This window comes from Leptonychotes weddellii, chromosome 10, assembly GCF_054177405.1.
Source record: "Leptonychotes weddellii isolate Sample4059 chromosome 10, ASM5417740v2, whole genome shotgun sequence".
Lineage (NCBI taxonomy): Eukaryota > Metazoa > Chordata > Mammalia > Carnivora > Phocidae > Leptonychotes > Leptonychotes weddellii.
In genome coordinates, this window is record NC_138378.1 from 96,610,091 (window position 1) to 96,631,294 (window position 21,204).

At 45.7% G+C, this 21,204-nt stretch overlaps 1 protein-coding gene across 2 annotated transcripts in view; it reads right to left on the reverse strand.

Moving 5' to 3' along the window:
- The window catches only part of VIT (vitrin), a 100,400-nt gene that overhangs the window by 41,836 nt on the left and 37,360 nt on the right, over window positions 1-21,204 (reverse strand). For both annotated transcript variants that reach the window (XM_081796916.1, XM_081796917.1), the window contains exons 4-6: window positions 14,870-15,026; window positions 9,388-9,521; window positions 4,675-4,752 (exon numbers count right to left, since the gene is read on the reverse strand). In XM_081796916.1, coding sequence (XP_081653042.1) covers window positions 4,675-4,752; window positions 9,388-9,521; window positions 14,870-15,026 — 369 coding nt within the window. The remainder of the gene's footprint in view (window positions 1-4,674; window positions 4,753-9,387; window positions 9,522-14,869; window positions 15,027-21,204) is intronic.

A 21,204-nucleotide genomic window follows, 5' to 3' on the forward strand; every position in this document is an offset into this window, starting at 1 on the left:
ACAGCCACCAGTTACATGGGTCTCCTGAGCCCCATGGCAGGTACGCCAGGTACAGAAGCTGCCTCTTCCATTGTCTGGCACCTGCTGGCATTCCTTGGCGTGTGGCCACCCCCCTCCAGGCTTCACGGCCGACATCCTCAGGTGTCTCTCTGCTCCATCTTCATATGACCTTCTCCTGCATGTGTATCAGATCTCCCTCTGTCCCCCTGCCCCAGACGATTCAGGATAACCTCCCCATCTAAAGAGCCTTAACTTAATCCCATCCACAAAGCCCCCCTCCCTCTCCCGGTTGGTGTTTTGCCAGATATGGAAGAATCCACAGATTCCAGGGACTAGGACAGGGGTATCTTTGGTCGGGGGACATTTTTTCAGCTTACCCACTGCATCCTAGCTCTAGCTTTTGACTCTGCTTAGGGCTGATGCATCTCTGGTGCACAAAAAAGCAGCCAAGAGGACCGCGTGTGAGATGAGAAGGCGCTGCACGCTTCTGTGAACCACCCAACTTCCCCTTTGACACCCTGTGGCTGCGGACCAGCCATGCGGACAGACGTGTGGCGGGGCATGTAGACTCACTACCCAGCACTGGCATCTGGGCATTTGTCACCCTGCCGCCGCCACCTTCTGCAGGGATCACAGCAGTGACTCAGGACAGCAGGCCGGTCGACGGTGCCCCGGGCACGGGTGGGAGTTTGGCCCTTCAGTCTGCTCTCACGGGCATTGGGCCATCGGGGCAGGAGACGGATCTCTCATTCACCCTGTTGTTGCTAACAGTAGGTCACCTTTAAACCTGCCCGTAGACCGTGCCAGACAAATTGCTAAAGAGCTGGCAGTGGCCTTGGGGGTTCAGCCAGTCTTCACGCCATCCTTGGGCAAGACCGAACCTGTGTGATTTATGACATTTCCGTGACTTCAAAGGCAGTGAGCGTTCATAACAAGTCCTAGGGAAGTTTCTAATTTCTCCAGAATAGTCTTCTGTCTCACCCTCCGGTAAATGCCATGAAGCATTAGTGCCTTGGCAGGGGGATGCAGGCCCAGGTTGGACCTACTTCATAAAGGGAAAAGCCATTTAACAGAATGACTTGTATATTTTATGAAATAGGATGAAATTATTAATTTGGAAAGCAATATATAAAACCTACAGTACATTTTACTTGCAAATTATTAATTAAACCATAATTAAATTAAAAAATAAAACTTCTAGCAATAATGAACATTTTTGCCACCTTACACTTACTAGATATTGAAATTATGAATTATTTTTTTATCACACCATTGCATAATTCTGAGGTTTCTAAATACCCCAGTCTTCCTTTACTAATACTGATTGCTGGAGAACAGATTAAATATCCTGATGACAGCCATTTGTGTTACTTGCTTAAAACAGATACTTTCAAGCATGTCATCAATTCAACCAACAGGTCCATCTCTGGTTTTCCATGGTCTCCCACGGGCTGTTGTTTCTGCTTGCTCTCCTGCACGGAATAGAACTGTCTTTAAGATGAAGAGAGAAAAAGCTCTACCCCAATTGCTCCCGATTCCTTACTGAACGTAATGCTGGATGTGACCCAAAATGAATTCTTCATAGTACCTGGTTCCTTTTGAGCAAATTAAAATGAAACCAGTTGGGGCACCTGGGTGGCTCAGTTGTTGGGCGTCTGCCTTCAGCTCAGGTCATGATCCCAGGATCCTGGGATCGAGCCCCGCATCAGGCTCCCTGCTCGGCGGGAAGCCTGCTTCTCCCTCTCCCACTCCCCCTGTTTGTGTTCTTTCTCTCACTGTGTCTCTCTCTGTCAAATAAATAAGTAAAATCTTTAAAAAAAAAATGAAACCAGTAAAATAGTTTCTCCATATAAACTCAAATACATGGAAGTTTCATGGAAATCTTTTCAAAGATTTTCATGGGAAAACATATAAAAAACTTCCTTTAGGCTGTTAACATATTACTCTTTGGACGAGGTCATGAACAGTTTTTTTTTAAGATTTTATTTATTTGAGAGAAAGAGAGTGAGAGAGAGCATGAGCAGAGGGAGAGGCAGAAGGAGAAGCAGAATCCCCACCGAGTAGGGAGCCCAATGTGGGGCTCGATCCCAGGACCCTGGCATCATGACGTGAGCTGAAGGCAGACACTTAACAGACTGAGCCCCCCAGGCGCCCCGAGGTCATGAACAGTTGTAGACAACTACCTTCTCAGCAGCAGTAGGAGGTCCTCAGAGCTCCCTACACTTGATTCATCATTAGATCATAGTGTTAAAATGCAGGCCCCAGGGCCCTAACCACATAGATTCTGATTCACTGGATCTGGGATGGGCATTGGAAATCTGATTTGAGAACCGCCAGGCAATGTTAGACTGGACTTCTGACTTCAGCTCTCACCAGCTTGGCCACTAAAGTTCTTTGAGCCTGGCTTCCTTTGCTGAAAAATGGGGATGGTTGGACCTACCTGGCAGGGCTGTTGTCATAATTAGAGATCATGTCTGCTTGCCACGTGGTAGGTATTCGAGCAATGGCAGGAGCTGACGTTTGTCATCATGTTATGTCACACGTCTCCTTGCCCCAGTGGAAAACAGTGCTTTCAGCAGGTGTCAAATGTGAGGCGCCATGAAAAAGACACTGAAGCCAGTTTAACAGCAATGCCTGGAGGTCGGAGTGATGGGGGAGGACTTGGCTTTTCCCGCCACTAACTCACTACAGGCCTCAGGATTACACACGGGGGCAGGAAATCTAATATTCATTGAGCATCGACTATGTGCCAGACAACTGTGACGGCCTCTTTTACATAAGCATTCACATTTGATATTAAACACAATCCTGGAAGCCAATCCAAGAATTCCCATGTATTCCAAGAGGTCAAGGAATGTACATAAGGTAGCAGAGCCAGGATTTGGACCCACATTTGTTTGATTCCAAATTCTGTATGTTTTTCCTCAAAAGGGGAACAAAGTGGAAGGCAAGTCACAAATAGCCTCAAGATTCCTGAACGTGGTTCCCATCAGAGGGTGGCCCAAGACCACTGTAGAGTTCTGGTGGAAACTGTCTTACTCTCAAGACCGGGGCAGGGGGTGGTCTTGGTGGGGATAGACAGCGAGGGCAGGAGGTTCTTAGGAAATCAAACATATCATCATAAACTTCAGCTTGATTTGCCTCCGGAGGGAGGGGCTGGGCCGATGACCAAAGGGAACCAGGAGGGGGGTTCTCCTGCCACTCTTGCTCAGCAGCCTCTAATAAAGATTTACTTTCCTTTTTCTTTTACTGTAACGCCAGCAGCGTGCCTTCTTGGGTTTGATGAGCTTCTACAAACCAACACTTACCTGTTTGTATTTAGCTCAGAGTAGCCTGAGACTCTAGCCAAGTAACAGCTGCCTGCATGATGGTTGCTAACTGCCTGGGGAAACAGCATTTAAGTCTTAGGAATGTCCGTCCTCCGCAGGAGCTGCACCAGGCAAATCGAGATGCTTTTGATTTTTATTTTTTGAAGGTGCTTTCTACTTTTTTGAGTGAGATATTTTCCTGTGGAAGAAGGTTATTATGCTTTGAGGGGGTCATCCTAACCTGATTTACCTGTTAACTCACAGTCTTGGACGGATTAAGAAGCATTTTATAGGGGCATGCCAAGACCGGAGGAACCAACTGCTGGCCCTCACGTCTTCATCTCATCTGCTTCCCCCACTTTCTGTAGGAATTTTATCATTTGGGTAGCCACAAAGGGGGCCACCTTTTTACGGTTCTCACTGGGATTTTTTTATTTGAACTGGTGAAAGCTTACTCTTTAATGAGACTATAATTTTAAGGAGCAGTTCCTCTAGAAGCTGGGCGAGACCCCAAGTATCCCTTTTATGTGTATGTTGGAAAGGGATGTTTATCCTTTCTCTTTGTGTGGGAAATCAAAGTGCCCCCAAAGACAATAATGCATAGCCCAGCTCCCGCTTTAACACAGAAACCTAGGAAAAGGTATTTTCCTTGTCTGCGGTCCACCTGTACTCCGTTTGTGGTTCACAGGAAGCTGGATCCACACAACCTCATAAACAGTGTATCTTTGGCTTGGGGTATTTCCATGAGTTGCTTTCTGTGAACACATACACCACACCATCCCCGTTGCTTCCCTTCATTTCCTACCTGAGCAGAGACAGCGTTTCCCCTCTCAGTGGCCAGGGGACGTTTCTAGACAGAATGTCCTGTCATCTTCTTCTTCTTTTTTTTTTTTAAAGATTTTATTTATTTGACAGAGAGATAGAGAGAGCACAAGTAGGCAGAGCGGCAGGCAGAGAGAGAGGGAGAAGCAGGCTCCCCACAGAGCAGGGAACCGGACGTGGGGCTCCATCCCAGGACCCTGGGATCATGACCTGAGCCGAAGGCAGACGCTTAACCGACTGAGCCACCCAGGCACCCCTGACCTGTCATCTTCTAAAGCAACAATACAGTACAATCTAAGGCAGCCGTCATCCTGAATGCAAATGACACAAACATAGATGTCATCTTGGAATTGCAAAAACAAAACCCAAAAACTAAAGCATCATCCTTCAGCCTAGCCATCTGATCCCCTTGATTTCTGTGCCCAAGTTCTTGGCACCTGTTATAATATTGCCGGAGTCAGTGGAGCTTGACCAGTTAAGATGTTAATAAAACACGTGTTTATAAACTCGGAAGGTTTAGATGAAATCACACGTGAACACTTGCCTGTTTTGGCAGGGGGGCTTTTCGTTGATGAATATGTAAGAGCCGATGGGTAGGTTACACCCTTTTGGGGTTTACTTTCTGCAAAAAAGAAAAAAAAAAGGAAAAAAATTATTTATTTCTAGAGCTAGAAGTTTTAGATGGTTCTGTTCTGGTAAGTTGATTCCCTCCTTCCTATTTATCTCTCTGGAGTTCAATAAATCCATCAGTCTCCCCCCGCCCAGGTGAATTGTTGATTACAATAAGAAAGTCAAGAGATGTTTTGTTTTCCTATAGAGCTTGCGTTTTATTAATATTAGAAAGGAAGCAATAAAATGTCCATGACTCAGAGTTCCCATTAGTAACCCTTATTCTGCTCATGAAGATGTGACATATAAGCTAAGGTTTTCATACATGTGGTGTTGAATGTTTAATTAGGTCAGTAGATGGATGTAAAAACACTCCCCCACGCTCTCCTTCTGGACGCCCCAGAGCTCTGGTCACAGGCTAGCCTTGCAGAATAGCTCTCTTTCCCTTTCACGGACCCAGTGGGATCCATTTGAATTCCATGGCACTAGAGAAACCTAAAAGTAGGTTTCAAAATAAGCATTTGTTGCCCACCTAGGGAAAGAGAGTTTAGAGGCCAGATGAGGAGAAGAAATGTTAATATGTATCAGGGAAACAAGGGAGGCATAAAAAAGAAAAACGATCAGGTGATCGGGGCTGGATAAGGAGGTACTAAGCCTGATAGGACTGAAAATTGCCTGAGAAGGCTGCAGTCTACAAAGCCTCCCTCCACCAGGAAATGATGCCTGACATTCCACCACAGGAGTTTTGCTCCACAATGAGATGGAAAGTGTCAGTTGGGATATAGAAGCCTCCCCTCACCCCCGAAGGTGGGGGATCCGTCTCACTTGGTAACTGTCGGATCAGCATCTAGAGCAGTGTCTGCAATGTAGGAGATGCTCAATAAGTATTTATTCAGAAAAGGAATACCTTAATGCTTAGATCTCTGTTACAACTCAGAGGGGTCTCACCTGTTATCTAATATTTACATCTGATAAGGAAAGAATTTTAATGTACAATCTAAGGAAGTAGTTTTATAGGATAGGCCTGGGGAGGAGACAGTGAGGAGTGTCGTATGGAGAGCCTGAGGGGTGGGACAGAATCTAGAGCACGATTTTGCCAAAAGCCCTATTGATACAAGGGATTGCAGAGTCAGGAAGCAGACGGAATGACAGGGGCTCAGAAAGGGCCTGGCATTGGGAATAAGAACCTCTAGGTTTCTGTTCCAATTTGCCATTAATTAGCTGCCTCAATCACTGAGACTCTCATTTTTCTCATTCGGGAAATATGGACAACGATATAGGCCAATTTACTACATTAGGTTGTAGGGATCTAATGAAAAAAAGAGTTAAACTCTTTTGGAACTATATGTTACCAGAGAGATGTGAAGATTCTATGCTGACATTACCTATAAATATCACTCAAAGTGGTGATGAGGCAAAATGTTTGGGCTTATGGAGTTATTTCATCTCATTCAAGTCCCCCCCGCCAGCCCCGGGGGAACAGAGCTTGGCCTTTCCAGGTCCCCCACCCTTGTCTGGGCCGCCTCCAAACAACAGTGACTGAGGTTCTTTCGGACCCAAGGAGGGCCCCACGGCTGCAGGCCTCACTTTATCAACAGAGCGCACTGCAGAGACATCATCTCCCTCTGTTTACTCTTCTCACATCTGAAATCCTCTGGTTCTTTCTGCTTCTATTCAGAAGGAAAAGGAACATGAGCTCAGTTTTCTGAAATGTGGATCAAAGAACAAATGGGCTGTATTAGGAGGTCCCTCTCTGACCTTGCCTATCCCTGGACTGTCAAAAGATTGTGCTGACCAAAAATGCACATCCCAGGTCCTGCTCCCGTCCCCGCCCGCCAAAGTGAATTAACTAAAAGCACAGTGATCTGTGAAAATTAGAAATAAAAACCTAGAGAGAGGTCACGGAGGCACCTGAGCCCTCAGAGGAGGATTCGGACCCAATCCAGCTAAACTTGAGCCCCCAGATAGTGGGGAACAAGCCTTGGCTACTGGCCAGTCAATGCCCTTATGCTGCAATGAGCTCTCCCTGTTCACCCATTCGGAAGAGGCTCCTAGGCGTTGCAGAAGCACACGTTTGTTATAATTGGCAAGAAGCGTTTTGGTTAAATGTCACTACGTGAAATGAGGGGACACGGAAGTTGAGATTTATAGGGAATAATCTCAGCAGACTGATTTTCATTTACAAAACTCCAAACATCTCTACTCTCTTGGAGTTAATTTTTCTTTTTAAACCTCTGTTGGGATTCTTGAATTGCAGGCTATGCACTTAAGATTGAAACATTCTTACTTAGCCAGGAGCAACTTGGTAAACACCTATGTAGAGATTATATTTCTCTCTATATTTGACACATTTGGATTCTAGATATTAGCATTTTCATATGGCCCCTATTCTGCATTCTCTCAGATGTTTGATGACTTTCCACTATCTGACATAGAAACCCATTTAATTTGAGCCCTGGGTGTGCAGAATTCTGCAGGCAAGAGGAAGCAGGGACTGCTCAAGTTGTGAAGAACCCTAAAAGGTCTCTTTGTAGTTCTGTTAAAACTCTGGTCCATGGAGGATAGTAGGAGTTGGGGCTTGGGACACATAAAGGTACCAGAAAACTACCTAGACTAGAAGATCTACTATGTTACAAAATATTTCTCCCCTCCTTGCTTTAATTGGTCCTTCCATAGGTGGTTTCTCAGGAGAGTGACATGGCTCCTAATCTTGTTGGGGTGCCAGGAAGCTTTGTTAGAATCTATTTAAAATCATGTGAAGCCTTTTTGAAGAAAATGGGAGATTCAAGGCCCAGAGTAAGGCGAGTATAAGATGGTGATAGGACACTGTGTTGTGCTCAAACACCAATCAGGACATGTCAAAAAAAAAAAAAAAGCCTGAAGGGCTCCCACTGGCCAAACTTGGAAAATCTGAGTGCCAAAAAGAATAATGATAATAATGGATTATAACATATTTTCGAAAACAATCCATGAGTCCATAGTGGTACTTGAAAAAATAGGTGTAGAGAGGGGGAAATACCCCTCTTCTTTATATAAGAATACTTGCTAATAAATGTGGAAGGAATGACGGGATTAGAACAATCATAATTTTTTAATTTCTAGTGCAATTCTTGCTACTGCAAGGATCACCGACAGATGTTAAAACCATTGGGTGAATTTGTTGGGGAATGAGTTATTCATGCTGTTTGGAAGTATCACCCTACAGATTACTTATTAATTACAAGGTATCTTTACCATGGAGAGAGATTGTAATGTATCCAACCAGTCAACTGTAGCATCACCAACGACTGGACAAACTGGCATTATTGTGCCTCCTGAGAGGGCCACTGTGATACGGCAGAATGGATAGGCTAGGATACTACCTAGGTAGGACCCTTGGCAAAGTAGTTAACGTGAATCCAATCATGAGGAAATAGCTGGACGTGTTTGTGAGACACAGCACTAGACAACTGGCTGGGACTTCAAAAATGTCGTTGCCATTCGTGACCAAAAAAGGTGCTGCGGTGGTAGCTCATTCTAGATTAAAAGAGAGTAAACAGACGTGCCAACCAAATGCAATGGATGGTTTTTATTAGACTGTGGATCAGAAAGAAAGAGAGAGAGAGAGGGAGAGGGAGGGAAGGAGGAAGGGAGGAAGGGGAAGGAAGGAGAGAGGAGGAGGACTAAGAAGAGGAAGAACTTGCTACGAAGACTATTTTAGGATAACCGGATATAATTGAATAAGAACTATTTGTTAGATAACATTATTGTATCAGTGTTAATTTTTTAGGGGTGGTATTGGTAATTGGTTATTTAGGAAAATATTCTTGTTTTTACCAGGTTTGTGCTGAAGTATTGAGAGATGAAGTGTCATGATGCCTTGCGGCTTATTTTCACAGGGATTAGAACAAAATAAAATAAATGATAGGTAGATAGATAAAGCAAATGTTGCTAGGTGAAGGGAATGTGGGTATTCATTGTAGTGTTCTTTTAATTTTTCTTTCAATTAAAATTCAAAATAAAAGGTTAGGTTGGGGGAATGTCACAAAAATAGGCAAGGGCAGGTCATGATAATAGATACTTGGTTACCTTTTCACTGTGAAATCACACTAGTCATTAGCTCACTGACATCACCTCATTGGAAGAGAGAAGTAAAGAGTGAAAATGATTGTCTGCAAAAATCCTAAGGAGCTAGAGAGCAAGAACTGACTAGTTAAACAATTAATTAAACAAAAAGAAATCTCAAAATAGTAGCTTGGTTCTCTAAGAGCCTATATCCCTATCCATTTGCCAGAAATATCAAGAAATGAGGATCCAGATATGAGACCTATTTGGCCTCACTAAAGGAATAGTTAAAAAGAACCCAAGTTATTAAATGTAATTCACTTCATTAAAAGTTTGACTGGATTTACGGGTAGCTGCAGCGTGTTTAAAATGAGCAATTGGAGCCTTCTAATATTTCCAGACTTTGTAGTGATTTATCACCATCATTATGATTTATTGTTTCATGATCCTAATTATCGGAAGAGCTGATGCTTCAGATTTTGATGAAATGAGTCGGGCCACGCACTAAAGCCAATAGAACATTGAAAAGAGCACACTTCATCCCGTGAGGTCACTTAGGCCAAGCGCCCGGGCACGGCGGGGCCTCTCCAGAGCACGGGCCTACCTGAGACAATGAAGGACTCTCTCCAGCGTGGCAGCGACAATGATTGCACGCCATTGGAGTAACTCCCTTTGTAGCCAGATTGTCCAGCGACTTTCCGAACAAGTATTTTCCCTCCTGAATTATCAAGCACGCCACTATGGAGGGAAACAAAAATGTGAAGAACAGAAAAATACCGTTTGACGCAATCAACCGACCATCAAACCAGCCTCTGTCTTTACTGAAAGATACGAAAGCAGGGAGATTAAGATGAGGTTTACCCTGACTTGCAGCCCACCCCCCAAGAAGGGTGCCTCCATCGCATGGCACAGCATCTGACCTTGAGGTCAGACATCCCCTTTCTTATCATCAGGACCTGGTTGTTTCGTTAGGCAGCAATTTCTCTTTGCCACCGTGCCTCAGATTTCTTTTCCTTGGTTTCCTCATCCCCACTAGTTCGTTCTTTTAAGTAAAACGTCTTTCCTGACCATTTCTAATTTGGTGTCATGACATGGCAGAATGACTCCCGCTACTTTGAAGGGTGGCCATGACATTTTGCAAAACACATTATTCCTTTTATTTTGGGCCAGGGAAGGGAGGTGTGCAGCTAAACTGAACTCATTAAAAAGATTCCCTCCTAGAAATCATTTCTTTAATTTCTACGATTTTGAAGATTTTAGATCCTGATGTGACAGAGACTGACGTATCTACCTCTTCGCTTGCACGTGAAGCAAGGCCTCCATTCTGGTTCCTCAGCATCCCTTCCCCTTGTCCTTTCTTTGCCCCAGAGCCTAAAATGGCTCCTGTGGGTATCTGTGATTTGTAGCACACAGGCAGCTAAAAACGCGCTTAGATTTGTTCTCATCAACACCCTCCCTCCCCTCCAGGAATGAGAGCTGCCGTTTCCTGCCCCCCCACCTTCACGAGTCAAGAACTTTCAACACTCAACTGCTCAGTGACCCGGAAGGAAGGAAAGCGATAATAGTACTTGACATATAGAGCACGTAAGTGCTTTAAAATCATCCCTGTGTGAGGTTTCTCGCCGGCTCCTCCCGGCAAACCTGTGAGTTGCAGAGGGAAGGTGGTGCTATTGTTCCCATTTCCCAGAATCGGGCTTGGACCAGTGGAGTGACTCAGTCCAGATTTTGTAACTGGTTCAATTGCAAGGGAGGGATTTGAACCCAGGTCTAGCTGACCTGGAATCCTGGGTTTGTCCCACTTGGTCACAGTGGCCCCTCAGAGTCCGAAAGCATGGGTACCTCCTGATGCCAACTCCTCATCTTTCCAAATCTTTTTTTTTTTTTTTTTATTCTGACCTGGAGAGATTTTCATTTATCTTTTGAGGGTCATCTTTCCAAATCTTTGTGACCCTGCCCTCTCTTTTCTCTCGGGAGCTCAGAATCCGTTAGCTCAGGTCTCCCAGGTGCAGCCAGGCTGGTCTCAGCGCCCCCAACAGAGCACATGGTTTCCACTCACGCGTCTTGTTCATGCTGCTCTTTCCCTCTGGAAAACCAGCTCCCACTTCTGCCTGACGAGGCCCAACACTTTCTTCTCCACAGAGATTCTGAAAAGACTTGGCTCCATCCCTTCCTAACGATGCCTCAGACTCTTGTCTCACAACCCAGACTCTGATTTTATTTGGTCTTGTGCGATTTCCTAAATATTTCTTGAGTTGATTTTTGTCTCCCAACTAGATTAGACGTTTTTCTTAGGGAAAAGACAGTATTTTATCCTTCTGCGTGCGTTGGAAGGCCTGTCGGTGGAGTGTGGATGCCACCCACAAGGGCTTATGAAAGCCAACTGTTAACTTTCCAGGATTGTGAGAGTTGGTTCACTTCACACGGTAGCTTGAAATCAGCCACGGTGGGAGGATTTAAACCCCTGAAATTGGTAACTCAGCACTACCCCCGCTTTGGGGGAGCTGGCCATTCAACATTGACAAGCACGGCCCTTGTGTAGGCTGAACATTCTATTTATTTGAAAAAAAAAATATATCCCCTGCTCCCTTTACTTATAATTAATGGGGAAGATAGAAATAACAGCTTTTTTCTTTCCCTCCCAGGAAATTATTCTGCCCTCGGTTTCATAGTCCATTGTATTGAGGAAATGTGTGTGGGGGCACTTGGTCTCCTGTTGAAGTGAAGTCCGAAGCACGGCAGGGGCCATTTGCAGTGAGGGGGAGGGGGGCCTGTGGTGAGCTTCCCTCAGGCTGTGTGAGGAAATGGGAAGGGCCCAGGGGCTTCTCAAGCTGGACAGGGCTGCTGACGCCCCATCTGAGGGTGATGTGAGACTGAAAACCCAGCCTTCAGGGAAGGTGCAGGACGGAACTATGGTGTGCTCATGAGATTTCTCTATTGCAGGCAAGAGGGATGCCTCATCTTGAGGATGGACTTAACTGGAGGATGTGGATCTTCTCAGATATTCTAGAGAAGGGTAGATGCTGGGGAGGTCAGTGGTCTATAAACTCCAGATGCCAACGGCAGTCCATGGAGGTGGAATGCACCAGAGACTCGACCACTGGAGGAGACACTGGAGGAGGGAGAGAGTCTGCGAGAGGCTGTGGTTTCACTTAGGAAGCAGATAGGAGCCATGGTACTTTGGAGAATTTATGTAAATGTGACCTCATTTCTATCCTCACTCAGGGATAGGCACCTCATATATATTCTCTGAAAGAGCAAAAACCGGTTTCACTTCTTTGCATCCTCAGATGCCCTGCTTGATGCTAGACATAGCCTTCAGATTCCTGTCCTCCCTGACCCCGGTGCCAGAGGCCTGGGCTCAGCTGAGGGTCAGCTGCATGGTTCGGAGAAAAGGGCTGGGATTTGAACAACTGCCATTCTCAGGGTAGGCATCTGGTCAGAAATCAGCATGAAGAGTGCTCTGCATGGGGGTTGCCCCCTCATCGCCCCATTGGGGAGAAATCTTCCTTCTCCCCAGCACTTGGTCCCACTCTAAATACAGAGGTTGATTCAGGACAAGACTGAGCCAAAATATGATGCCTCAAAGACATTCATCATCCCTTTGGTTTGAAAGAATCGAGGGAATCACTCATAATAAGACATCTGATTATGATATATTGTATGAATATTAAATCCTAAAGCTAATCTGAATGTCTGAACCAAAGTGTGCTCTCTCCAGCCTCCCAGTTCTGATCATGGGGGGCTCTGACAGGCCAATATTGGAGGCCCCGTGTGTACTTTCTACTCAAGTTCTCTGTCTTGAATCCTGCCTTCTGAAAACAGACTTGTTCTGTGTGTGAAAAAAAACAACTGAGAGTATCCAAAATTCCTATCTGTTCTCCCTTAAGACCTCTATTCATCCTTCTCATGGACAGTGATACTTCTTTCTGAATAGAGTTTCCCACTAGATCAGACGCTGGTCCAGGAAGTTTCAAAGGGCACTTGGTTGCTCAAGTAGCAAATCTTGTTTTTTGAAACATTCAAGTTCTTCTCCACCCCTCTACCCTCCTCTATAGTCTCTCCACGAGTTCCTACACCCCAGTCCAAATGCTGGGATTGCCGAGTCCTGGTCCTTGTCAATACCCTTCTTATTTTGTCCCCGGTGGTGTGTCCATCCATCATAAAGCCATTCCGACTCTTACTGGTCCAAAGTCTGCATCCACTTCCCTTTGTATATTAAGCAGTACTGGGGCTCCCCTGTTCTTATGTAAATGTGTCGCTTGGGCTCTGGACTGGAAGTCCCGGGACATGAGCTCTAATCCTGAATGTGCAACTAACTAGCCATTGAATTAGCTTCCTTATTTCTCAGCCCCTCTTCTAACAAATGGGAATGTTAACAGCAGCCTCGTGGGGTTGCGATGATGCTAGAAGGAGAGAATCACAGTGCAAGGGATTACTGTGATTATGACGGCATCTTTGTGAGGCTGGATTAACTCATGCGACTCTGACCTGCCTGGGAAACACAGAAAGGCAAGACAGAGCCAGCAAGGGACAGAGGAAGCAAGTGCCCACCATTTTGGATCCCAGCTGGAAAAATATAGGTGACCTTAAGACAGGCTCGGCCCCTGCAACAGACATCAGTGTCCACATAGACACGGACTGGAGAGTGCTCATGGTGTGGATGCTGTTCGGGCGCGCACACGCATGTGTAAGGATGCATGTGAGCATGCACATGTGTGCAAACATATGTGTGGGAGCAGGCATGTGTGTATTCGTGCACACGCACGTATGGGTAGATTTGTGTACCTCTTTCCTTTTTGCATGAAATTTCTTTCAGAGTGAAAGCAAAATATTTTTTCTACAGTCTGGGGTTAAGAAACAGGGTTTGGTATAGTTCTTCTTGAATGTTTCCCTACTTCTCCATAATAGAGCCTTCAGAGTCCTGCTCCCGTTGGAAAATCAGTCAAGCTCATCAGCCCTCCACAGCAGCGGTGAGGAGGACGGCAAACAGACTCTGCTAGTAATTCTTAAATCTCAGTTTACACATAGACTTCGTTCTTGCTGCTTCCCCAAATTTCTGAGAAGCCACTGACGAGACACCTGGAGAGGGAGTAAATTTTACATCTTTCCCCCTCTCTCTGGCAGGGATAAATGGATCCATCACCTGACTGGTGTGCAAGTAAAGAGAAGGAAAAAGATCCTGAAGCCCGAATACTTCAGAAACTTTGCCCAGTATCTGGTGGCTGAGCATTGATTCCGGAGTCGTGTCCCAAAGCATCTCAAAGTGGTGGTTAGGAGCGTGGGCACTGGACTTAGGTTCAAGTCCCCACTTGGATACTTGTTAATAGTGCGGCCTTAGAAAAGCTAGTCAGTGTCTCTCCTCTTTAAGATGTGGATAACAGTAGTAGCTACCGCATAGGGAACCGTGAGGATTAAATAAGGTGACATAAGTGAGATGCTTGACATGGACACTCTTAGCCTTATTATCAAAGATAGGAAGTAAACACGCATCTCCCTGAGTTTGGACTCCCAGCCTAAGCAAAAAGGTCTGAGGATTCTGTGAAGGTCACTTCTGCTTCTCTTCATTTAGGCAGTGACTTAGTTCAAAGCATGTCCTACTTCCTGTCCTCCTTCCTGAAGCCCAAACCAACAGCTGCCCAAGCAGAACCACCTGTCACCCTCTTCCTCACTTTTCCTGTTCTACTCATCTCCAGGCCATCACCACTGCTGTGACATTTCTTCTCCAAATTTCCAGGCCTTCCTTACTCACATCCCTATTATTTCCTCGTTCAGTACATACAGGTAGAAAAAACATGCTTTATGTCACCGAGAACTATGGTTTCCTTGTCATGAACATGAGAGAGTAGAATTCTCCTCCCCATCCCCTTAGGGTCGGGGAGAAGTCGGTCCTTTCCACGGAGCACTGTGAAAGGAGATCTGGGACCACGCATGGCTTCTGCGTAATCCCATGGGGTAGGGTTGCCACAAGAAGTACTGGATGCTCAGTTACATGTGTACAGTGTTGCTTGCTCAATCAGGCAACCTGCATGGGGAGCTCCCTCCCCACAGCCTGACTGCTCGTTGTTAAGTAGCTTGGAGCTACCCACCTGTGAATCGCGGCGCCACACACGCTCGAGTAAGATGCATAGATATCCGTGCCATAAACATGGTATTTCGGGTCTTGGCATCCTGCCGGACATTTTACAACAAACTCAGGATTGATTATCTTTCCAGCTTTGACATCGCAGTTGATCTGGGGCACAGCTGGGAAAGCAAAATGAGGTCAAAATTACACTTAGTGGTATCAGCTTATATATGGGATGACTCTGTTAGGTCATAACTGTTCATTTACTTAATCTCCAAAAGCCAGAGCCTGGGCTGACCCTGGGTCCTCTCCATATAATGAAAGCAAAGATATAATTAGGACATTCCTCAGACCAAAAGAACAACAATGACCATCAGTTGCATTTAACCTGCTGAGAGCAGAAACAGAGGTGGAATCTTGTGCTTCTCCAGACAATTGAAGAGGAGAACTCTGGGAAAAGACCCACCTCCAAGGGTCAGAAACGTCACCTTGAGCCCATGGCTGGAGAACACTGGTTTTTCAGATGCTCAGGAGCTAGCCCAGGAAAAGAGGGACCTCTCAGACAACCTTACAGGACAGAGGGAAGGCATTTCAGGAAGGGTAAATGAGGGAGGCTGGGCCTGGGGGCCAGGAGGCCAGGACCAGGTTGGCCTGCTGCCTCAGAGGCCCTGGGCTGGAGCCAGGCAGGAGGATGGAGAATGGGAGCGTTGGGCCAGGTGAGGGAGGCGGCAGTGCTTGTCTTCTGTTCAGGAGGTGGGGCACAATGGAAGGTTCTTGGACAGGGAGACAGATAATGAAAGAGATCTTTGGTTGAGGTCCTAGAGAACGGGTCCTAGATCCAGGGCAAGATGAGAGCCATCTTTACTCATCTCCCTCAACACTTGGTGGAAAGCGTGGAAATCCCCCATGGAGCATCCAGAAGAAATTCATTCTTTCCTCTCTCCTTTTTGGCTTTGTTGCAGCTGTTGCCAGACTAGCACTGTCCATCAGGCGAGTCTTCTAGAGCTGAGAGCTTGCCCGGGAATGAGGTGGCACAGATTGTCTAGGGGCAGTACCTGAAAGGGGGACTTGCTGCGTCTTTCCTGAAAAAATGGCCCTCAAAACTCCTGAAGGGAAAGGTCTCCTAGACGATACTATCCTGGTGCCCTTGTAGCTAGGAATGTCTTCTGTTCTGGGCCCCTTTCTTCACAAGGGACTCTGAAACATGAGCACAGTTCAGAGAGTAAGCAGGCTCAGGAAGAGTCCAGAAACCATCAGATGTGAGGGCTGGCTGGCAGACGGGGCTGTTCGTCCACGAGGAGGTGAGAATCTGGAGGAGGAAAGGGGTCCTTGTCTTCCCAAGTAGGACTGTTGTGTGCCATGACACCAGACGGCCAAGCGAGAACGAAAGGGGAGATTTTCTACAGAGGCAAATTCTGCAAAGAAGAACTTTCTAGTGCCTGAGGTTGCCCCTGAAGGAAGGGGCTGCCTCCTGAAGCAGTGCATGTTCTGAAGCATGCGAGCAGGGACTGAACAGTGGAAGAGGGGATTTCTGCATTGGGTGGGAGGGAGAAATAAAGCCCCGCCCAGTGCTAAGAGTCCGTGATTACACACAGGGATCCAGGATCTCTGCCAGGCCACCCACCCTCTGACTGGGTTACCGAGATGGTCTCAGAGTTGTTAATGGCTTCCAGCTGTATCCAAGACACACACTCTTTTTTTTTTTTTTAACCCTTATGTACCTGGACAGAGCAGAGTTGCGTTTCACTCAGACTACAGAGAGAAGTGAAGTTAGAACTCCTGCTCTTTTCCTAAACACTCCTCCCAGTCGATCTTGGCCATGCAGGGCTGGGCCAGCATGGAAGCCCTTCTCCTGGGCGCGGTGGGGGGGGGCGGGGGCAGGTCTGATCGCAGGCTAAAACAATTTGTGGTCTCGGTTAAGAAGCCAAGCCCTGTGCTCTGAGCAGCCTGCGCGTTTTCTCCTCCCTACCACAGGTGGCCTCCTCTCCAAAGCTGTGTTCCTTTTATCTTTCATTCTTTTCAATCCTGATACTCAAGGCTGCATTTACTATTTTGAGCCTTAGAATATTTATTTATTTTTTTTTAAAAAGGCACTTTGGGGCCTAAAGACGCCAGTGTCTTCTCTCCTGAAATTAGTTAATTGCTCCCTGGGTGTAACTGGATGTGCTCAGCTCCCCTCCCTTCTGCACCCCACTCCCCCACTCCCAAATGCATCTGCTCCTTCACCTGGACACAAAATGGACCTGCCTTCTTGGTTCTCAGGTATTTGAACTAGGAGGTGACCGGCTCTGAACTGGGATTTAATGTGGATGTGACTTTGGCTCCCAGAGGTTTTGGCTCTCCTGGCAGGCCAACCCAAATTTTCTGGAGTGGAGAAGTTAAAAGGGGGAGAAATCTAGAAGCTTATTGCATGAGTGTTACACAGTGATCAAAGCTACTGAAAGACTTCAGGGTATTCACAGTACAGGAAGGGGTTTTCCATGAAATAGTTGGTTTAAAAAGACAAGGGGGAAAAGGTCACATGGGAATATTTTGCTTCCTGCTAATCAAATTCCCCTTTCCCTTAAGGGGTGTTTGTTTGTTTGTTTGGTCTCAGTTTTTACAAAGGCCTGGAAGTAAGTTAAATGAGATCTGCTTTAACTGCACCCAGTTCGATCAGTAAAATCAGTGACTTAACTGGACCCCTAGCAGGGAAAAAATTAAATCAAGCACATACGCTCATGTGCTTTGGAAAAACAGGGTGCAATGGCAAAGTGTGGCTAAAGGTCAAATATTTGTTAAATTTGTACAGAATATTAAGCTGGAGAGAGTGAGCTAATTAAAAGTAATTGCCAAAATCACTGGAAAGTGTAATGTCTGAATCCGGCCTCTGGAAGTGGCAGCCATTTGCATCTTTTTGGCCACTCTTCTTTGAGTATGGAAACCACGGTTTAGTTCTTTCCAGTATTCACCTGGTTGTTTGTGAAGTCGTCTGTTTTCTTGTAACCTCTGAGAATCTTTCCTCCATCCACTTAAGGCCCAAACGAAGTGATTTCTCTTTGCATTTCCTCTGAACACTTTTGAACTATTCGATCCTACAGCTTAGGTTTTCCTTTTTCTTTCTCTTTTGTTGTTCAGATTCATTTTCGTGTCTCCCTTCACCTTTCTCTGGGTGTTTTCTCAGATGTGCAGAAATAAGACTTCTTTAAGAGGACAAGTCAAAATTAAGGCAGCTCAAGAATACCCCACTATTAACCTCAGGAGACAACTTAGTTAGAAGTCATCAAAAGGTTTCCTGCCAGGCACGTTTTCAGAAAGCAAGGCAAGAGCCTCTCCCATTCCTTCCTGAGTCGTCGCCGTGGTAGTTAGGGAGCCCAGAGATCCTGGGGTTGCCCAGAGCTGCGTGGGTAGAACCTTTGCACAGAGACCTGTTCCTCGGCCATGTGCTCTTCTTCTCCCTCACAGGATGCCTTGCCTTCTCATGGTAGCTATCACTTTCATGACACAGCTCAACATCAGAGCATCGCAGAATCCACCAAGGATTTCTTCCCAGAGGCCCTTGGCACCAGCCACAGGCAAAAGAGAACCATCTGCAACCCGGATAGTTAGAACTAAAAGATGACCTTTAGATGCTGCTCCCTGAGGTCTTGTGATTGCTGTATGGATCTCAGAGGGTCCGTGGGCAAAACCCGTAGTGTCTGAGCCACTATTTCCTGCAATACTGGAATCTTAGAGGCAACACTGCGCGTGCTCCTACCCTGGGTTGGGTCTCCTGCCTGATCTAATAGCGGATCAGGTGACGGGTATTCAGACCAGGTGATGTCACATACAATAAGCCAATGACGCAGCAGGCCAAATCAAAGGGAAGACTCTACTTCTTGTTTTCCACTCGTCTTTTTGCTGATCCCGGGCAGGCTATGTTGCTTTTGGAAAACAGATTTCCTAATCCATTCAGAGAAAGCCATTGTAAGCTCGCCTCCTGGCTGCTTATGAGGAAGAATTGTTATAACATAAAAACATTTATGCAAAGTTGTTTTGATATGAAAGTTGATTTTGTTAGACTGTGATATTGAAGTAGAGCAAAATCCTACTTTAAGAGAATTATACAAAAATGTAAATTTAATGAAATAAAAATGACCATTAAGGGCGCCTGGGTGGCTCAGTTGATTAAGCGACTGCCTTCGGCTCAGGTCATGATCCTGGAGTCCCTGGATCGAGTCCCGCATCGGGCTCCCTGCTCGGCAGGGAGCCTGCTTCTCCCTCTGACCCTCCCCCCTCTCATGTGCTCTCTCTCTCTCTCTCATTCTCTCTGTCTCAAATAAATAAATAAAATCTTTAAAAAAAAAAAAAGACCATTAAGTAAAATTTGAAGATGAATATTTCCTTCTCCTTGATCCTGACACCCAGTGACCAAATCATGGTAATCTTTCCTTTATAGTGACTTCTTTTGCAAAGCATTCTTTCCCATTTTTCTTAAAGTCCTCAAACTACTTTGAATCTCTGTGTAAAAACCCATCAATACCTTTTTGCTGCCTCTGAAAAAATTCTAAAACCCGTAAGGCCTTTCCATAGTCCCCTCCACAGAACTTCTGGGCTTGCCACTACAGTTCCTGATACTTTCCAAATGCATATTATCTTGCAAACCTGGCTTGGATCATTTCTCACACCTGGAACCCTTTTTCCTTTTATCTGTTTAAATGCTACTACTTTTCAAGGTCCCAGGTTCACTTGTATCTTCATTCACCTACTAGAATATATACTCCACAAAGGCAGGGATTTCTGTTTTGTTTACTGCCAATCAAGAATGTCTGCTGAGGGGCGCCTGGGTAGCTCAGGCTGTTAAGCATCCAACTCTTGGTTTTGGCTCAGGTCATGATCTCAGGTTCATGAGATCCAGCCCCATGGCAGGCTTCATGCTCAGCAGGGAGTCTGCTTGAGATTCTCTCCCTTCCCATCTGTCCCTCCCCACCGCTTGCATATGCCCTCTATGTCTTTCTCTATCAAATAAATAAATAAAATATAAAAAAAAAAGAATCCTGAATGAGTGAATGAATGAAACCAGTCCATTAGCAAATCTTACTAGTTTTGTTTCTGAAGCTGCTATTCCTCTCTACCTCCATGTTGGTCCAAGTCACCAACATTTCCTGTCTGGACTATGAACATAATAGCCTCATATCTTGTCTTCTTCCTTCCATGTTGCCCTTCCCTTTGCCCCAGTCCTTTCTCCATTGCACAGCCAGTGTGATACTTAAAAAAAAAAAAGTAATCACATTTCATCAGTCTCCTGCTTAAAACCCTCACTAGCTTCCTATTGCCCTTAGGATAATGTCCAAGCTCCTTGAGATGTTCTACAAGGCCCTAAAGGATTGGTCTCTGTACTCCTGTCTACTTAATCTCCTACCACTGGTACTTGGTGATGAGAAGGTGCCAGCCAGCAAAGGTCTAGAAGAAGGACCCTCCAGACAGAAAGAAGAACCAGGGCAAAAACCCTGATGTGGGAATGGGCTTGGTGGTTTGAAGAACATAAAGGAGGCCAGTGTGTATAGAGAACAGTGGATGAGGGAGAGAGGGGTCTATGATGCAGTCTGGGAGGTAAGCAGGGGTCAAATCATGAGAGAATTAGATGAATTAATAATCCCGCCATAACCAAGAAGTCAACAAGTGTTCTTGCTAGCACTCTTTTCAAGACTACACATTAGTTTTTTTTCAGAAGAAATTTCTTAATAAGCCTACTTGGGTTAGAGGCTGAGCTTCCAAGAGCCTGTGTGTGGGCTGAACTCTTCAGAGAGGCGAGGAGAAACATCTACCCATAAAATCGGCTTGTTATTCAGGAGAGAGTGGGTGGGGCATGAGATGGTAGGGGAGAGAGGGTGAGGGTAGAATGAGCTGGTGGAAGATTTTATGATCCATGAGGTGACCTCATCTGTTGGTCCTTGAAAATCTGTAGTAAAGACTCCAAAATAGATAAAACTTCAGATGCAGGGAAGTTTCTTGTAGGAGTTAGTAAAGTAGCTGAGTCACAGGGCAGGGCAAAACAGGAAGGCCATGGGAACACAGGAGTGACTAGGTAGAGAAATCATGAGGAAGTACACTGCAGATTCTCCAGAAAGCATGGCGCATGCTCCAGACTTCTAAAAAGACTATAGAATTGGTATTTACACGGGCTTAATCTGGCATTTGAGGACCCATGGTGGCCAAGCTAACACTGGGATGATGAAATTATAGCGTTAGTTCATGGTGGCATTGGATTTGAACTCTGATGTCTGATTCCAGCACTGTTCCACACTCTCACCTGAGCCAAGCTTTTTGCCAAGTTGTGAAGCCGTGGGGGGTCAAAGAAATATTTTCCTCTGGTCATGAAAGATTTCTCAAGAAGAC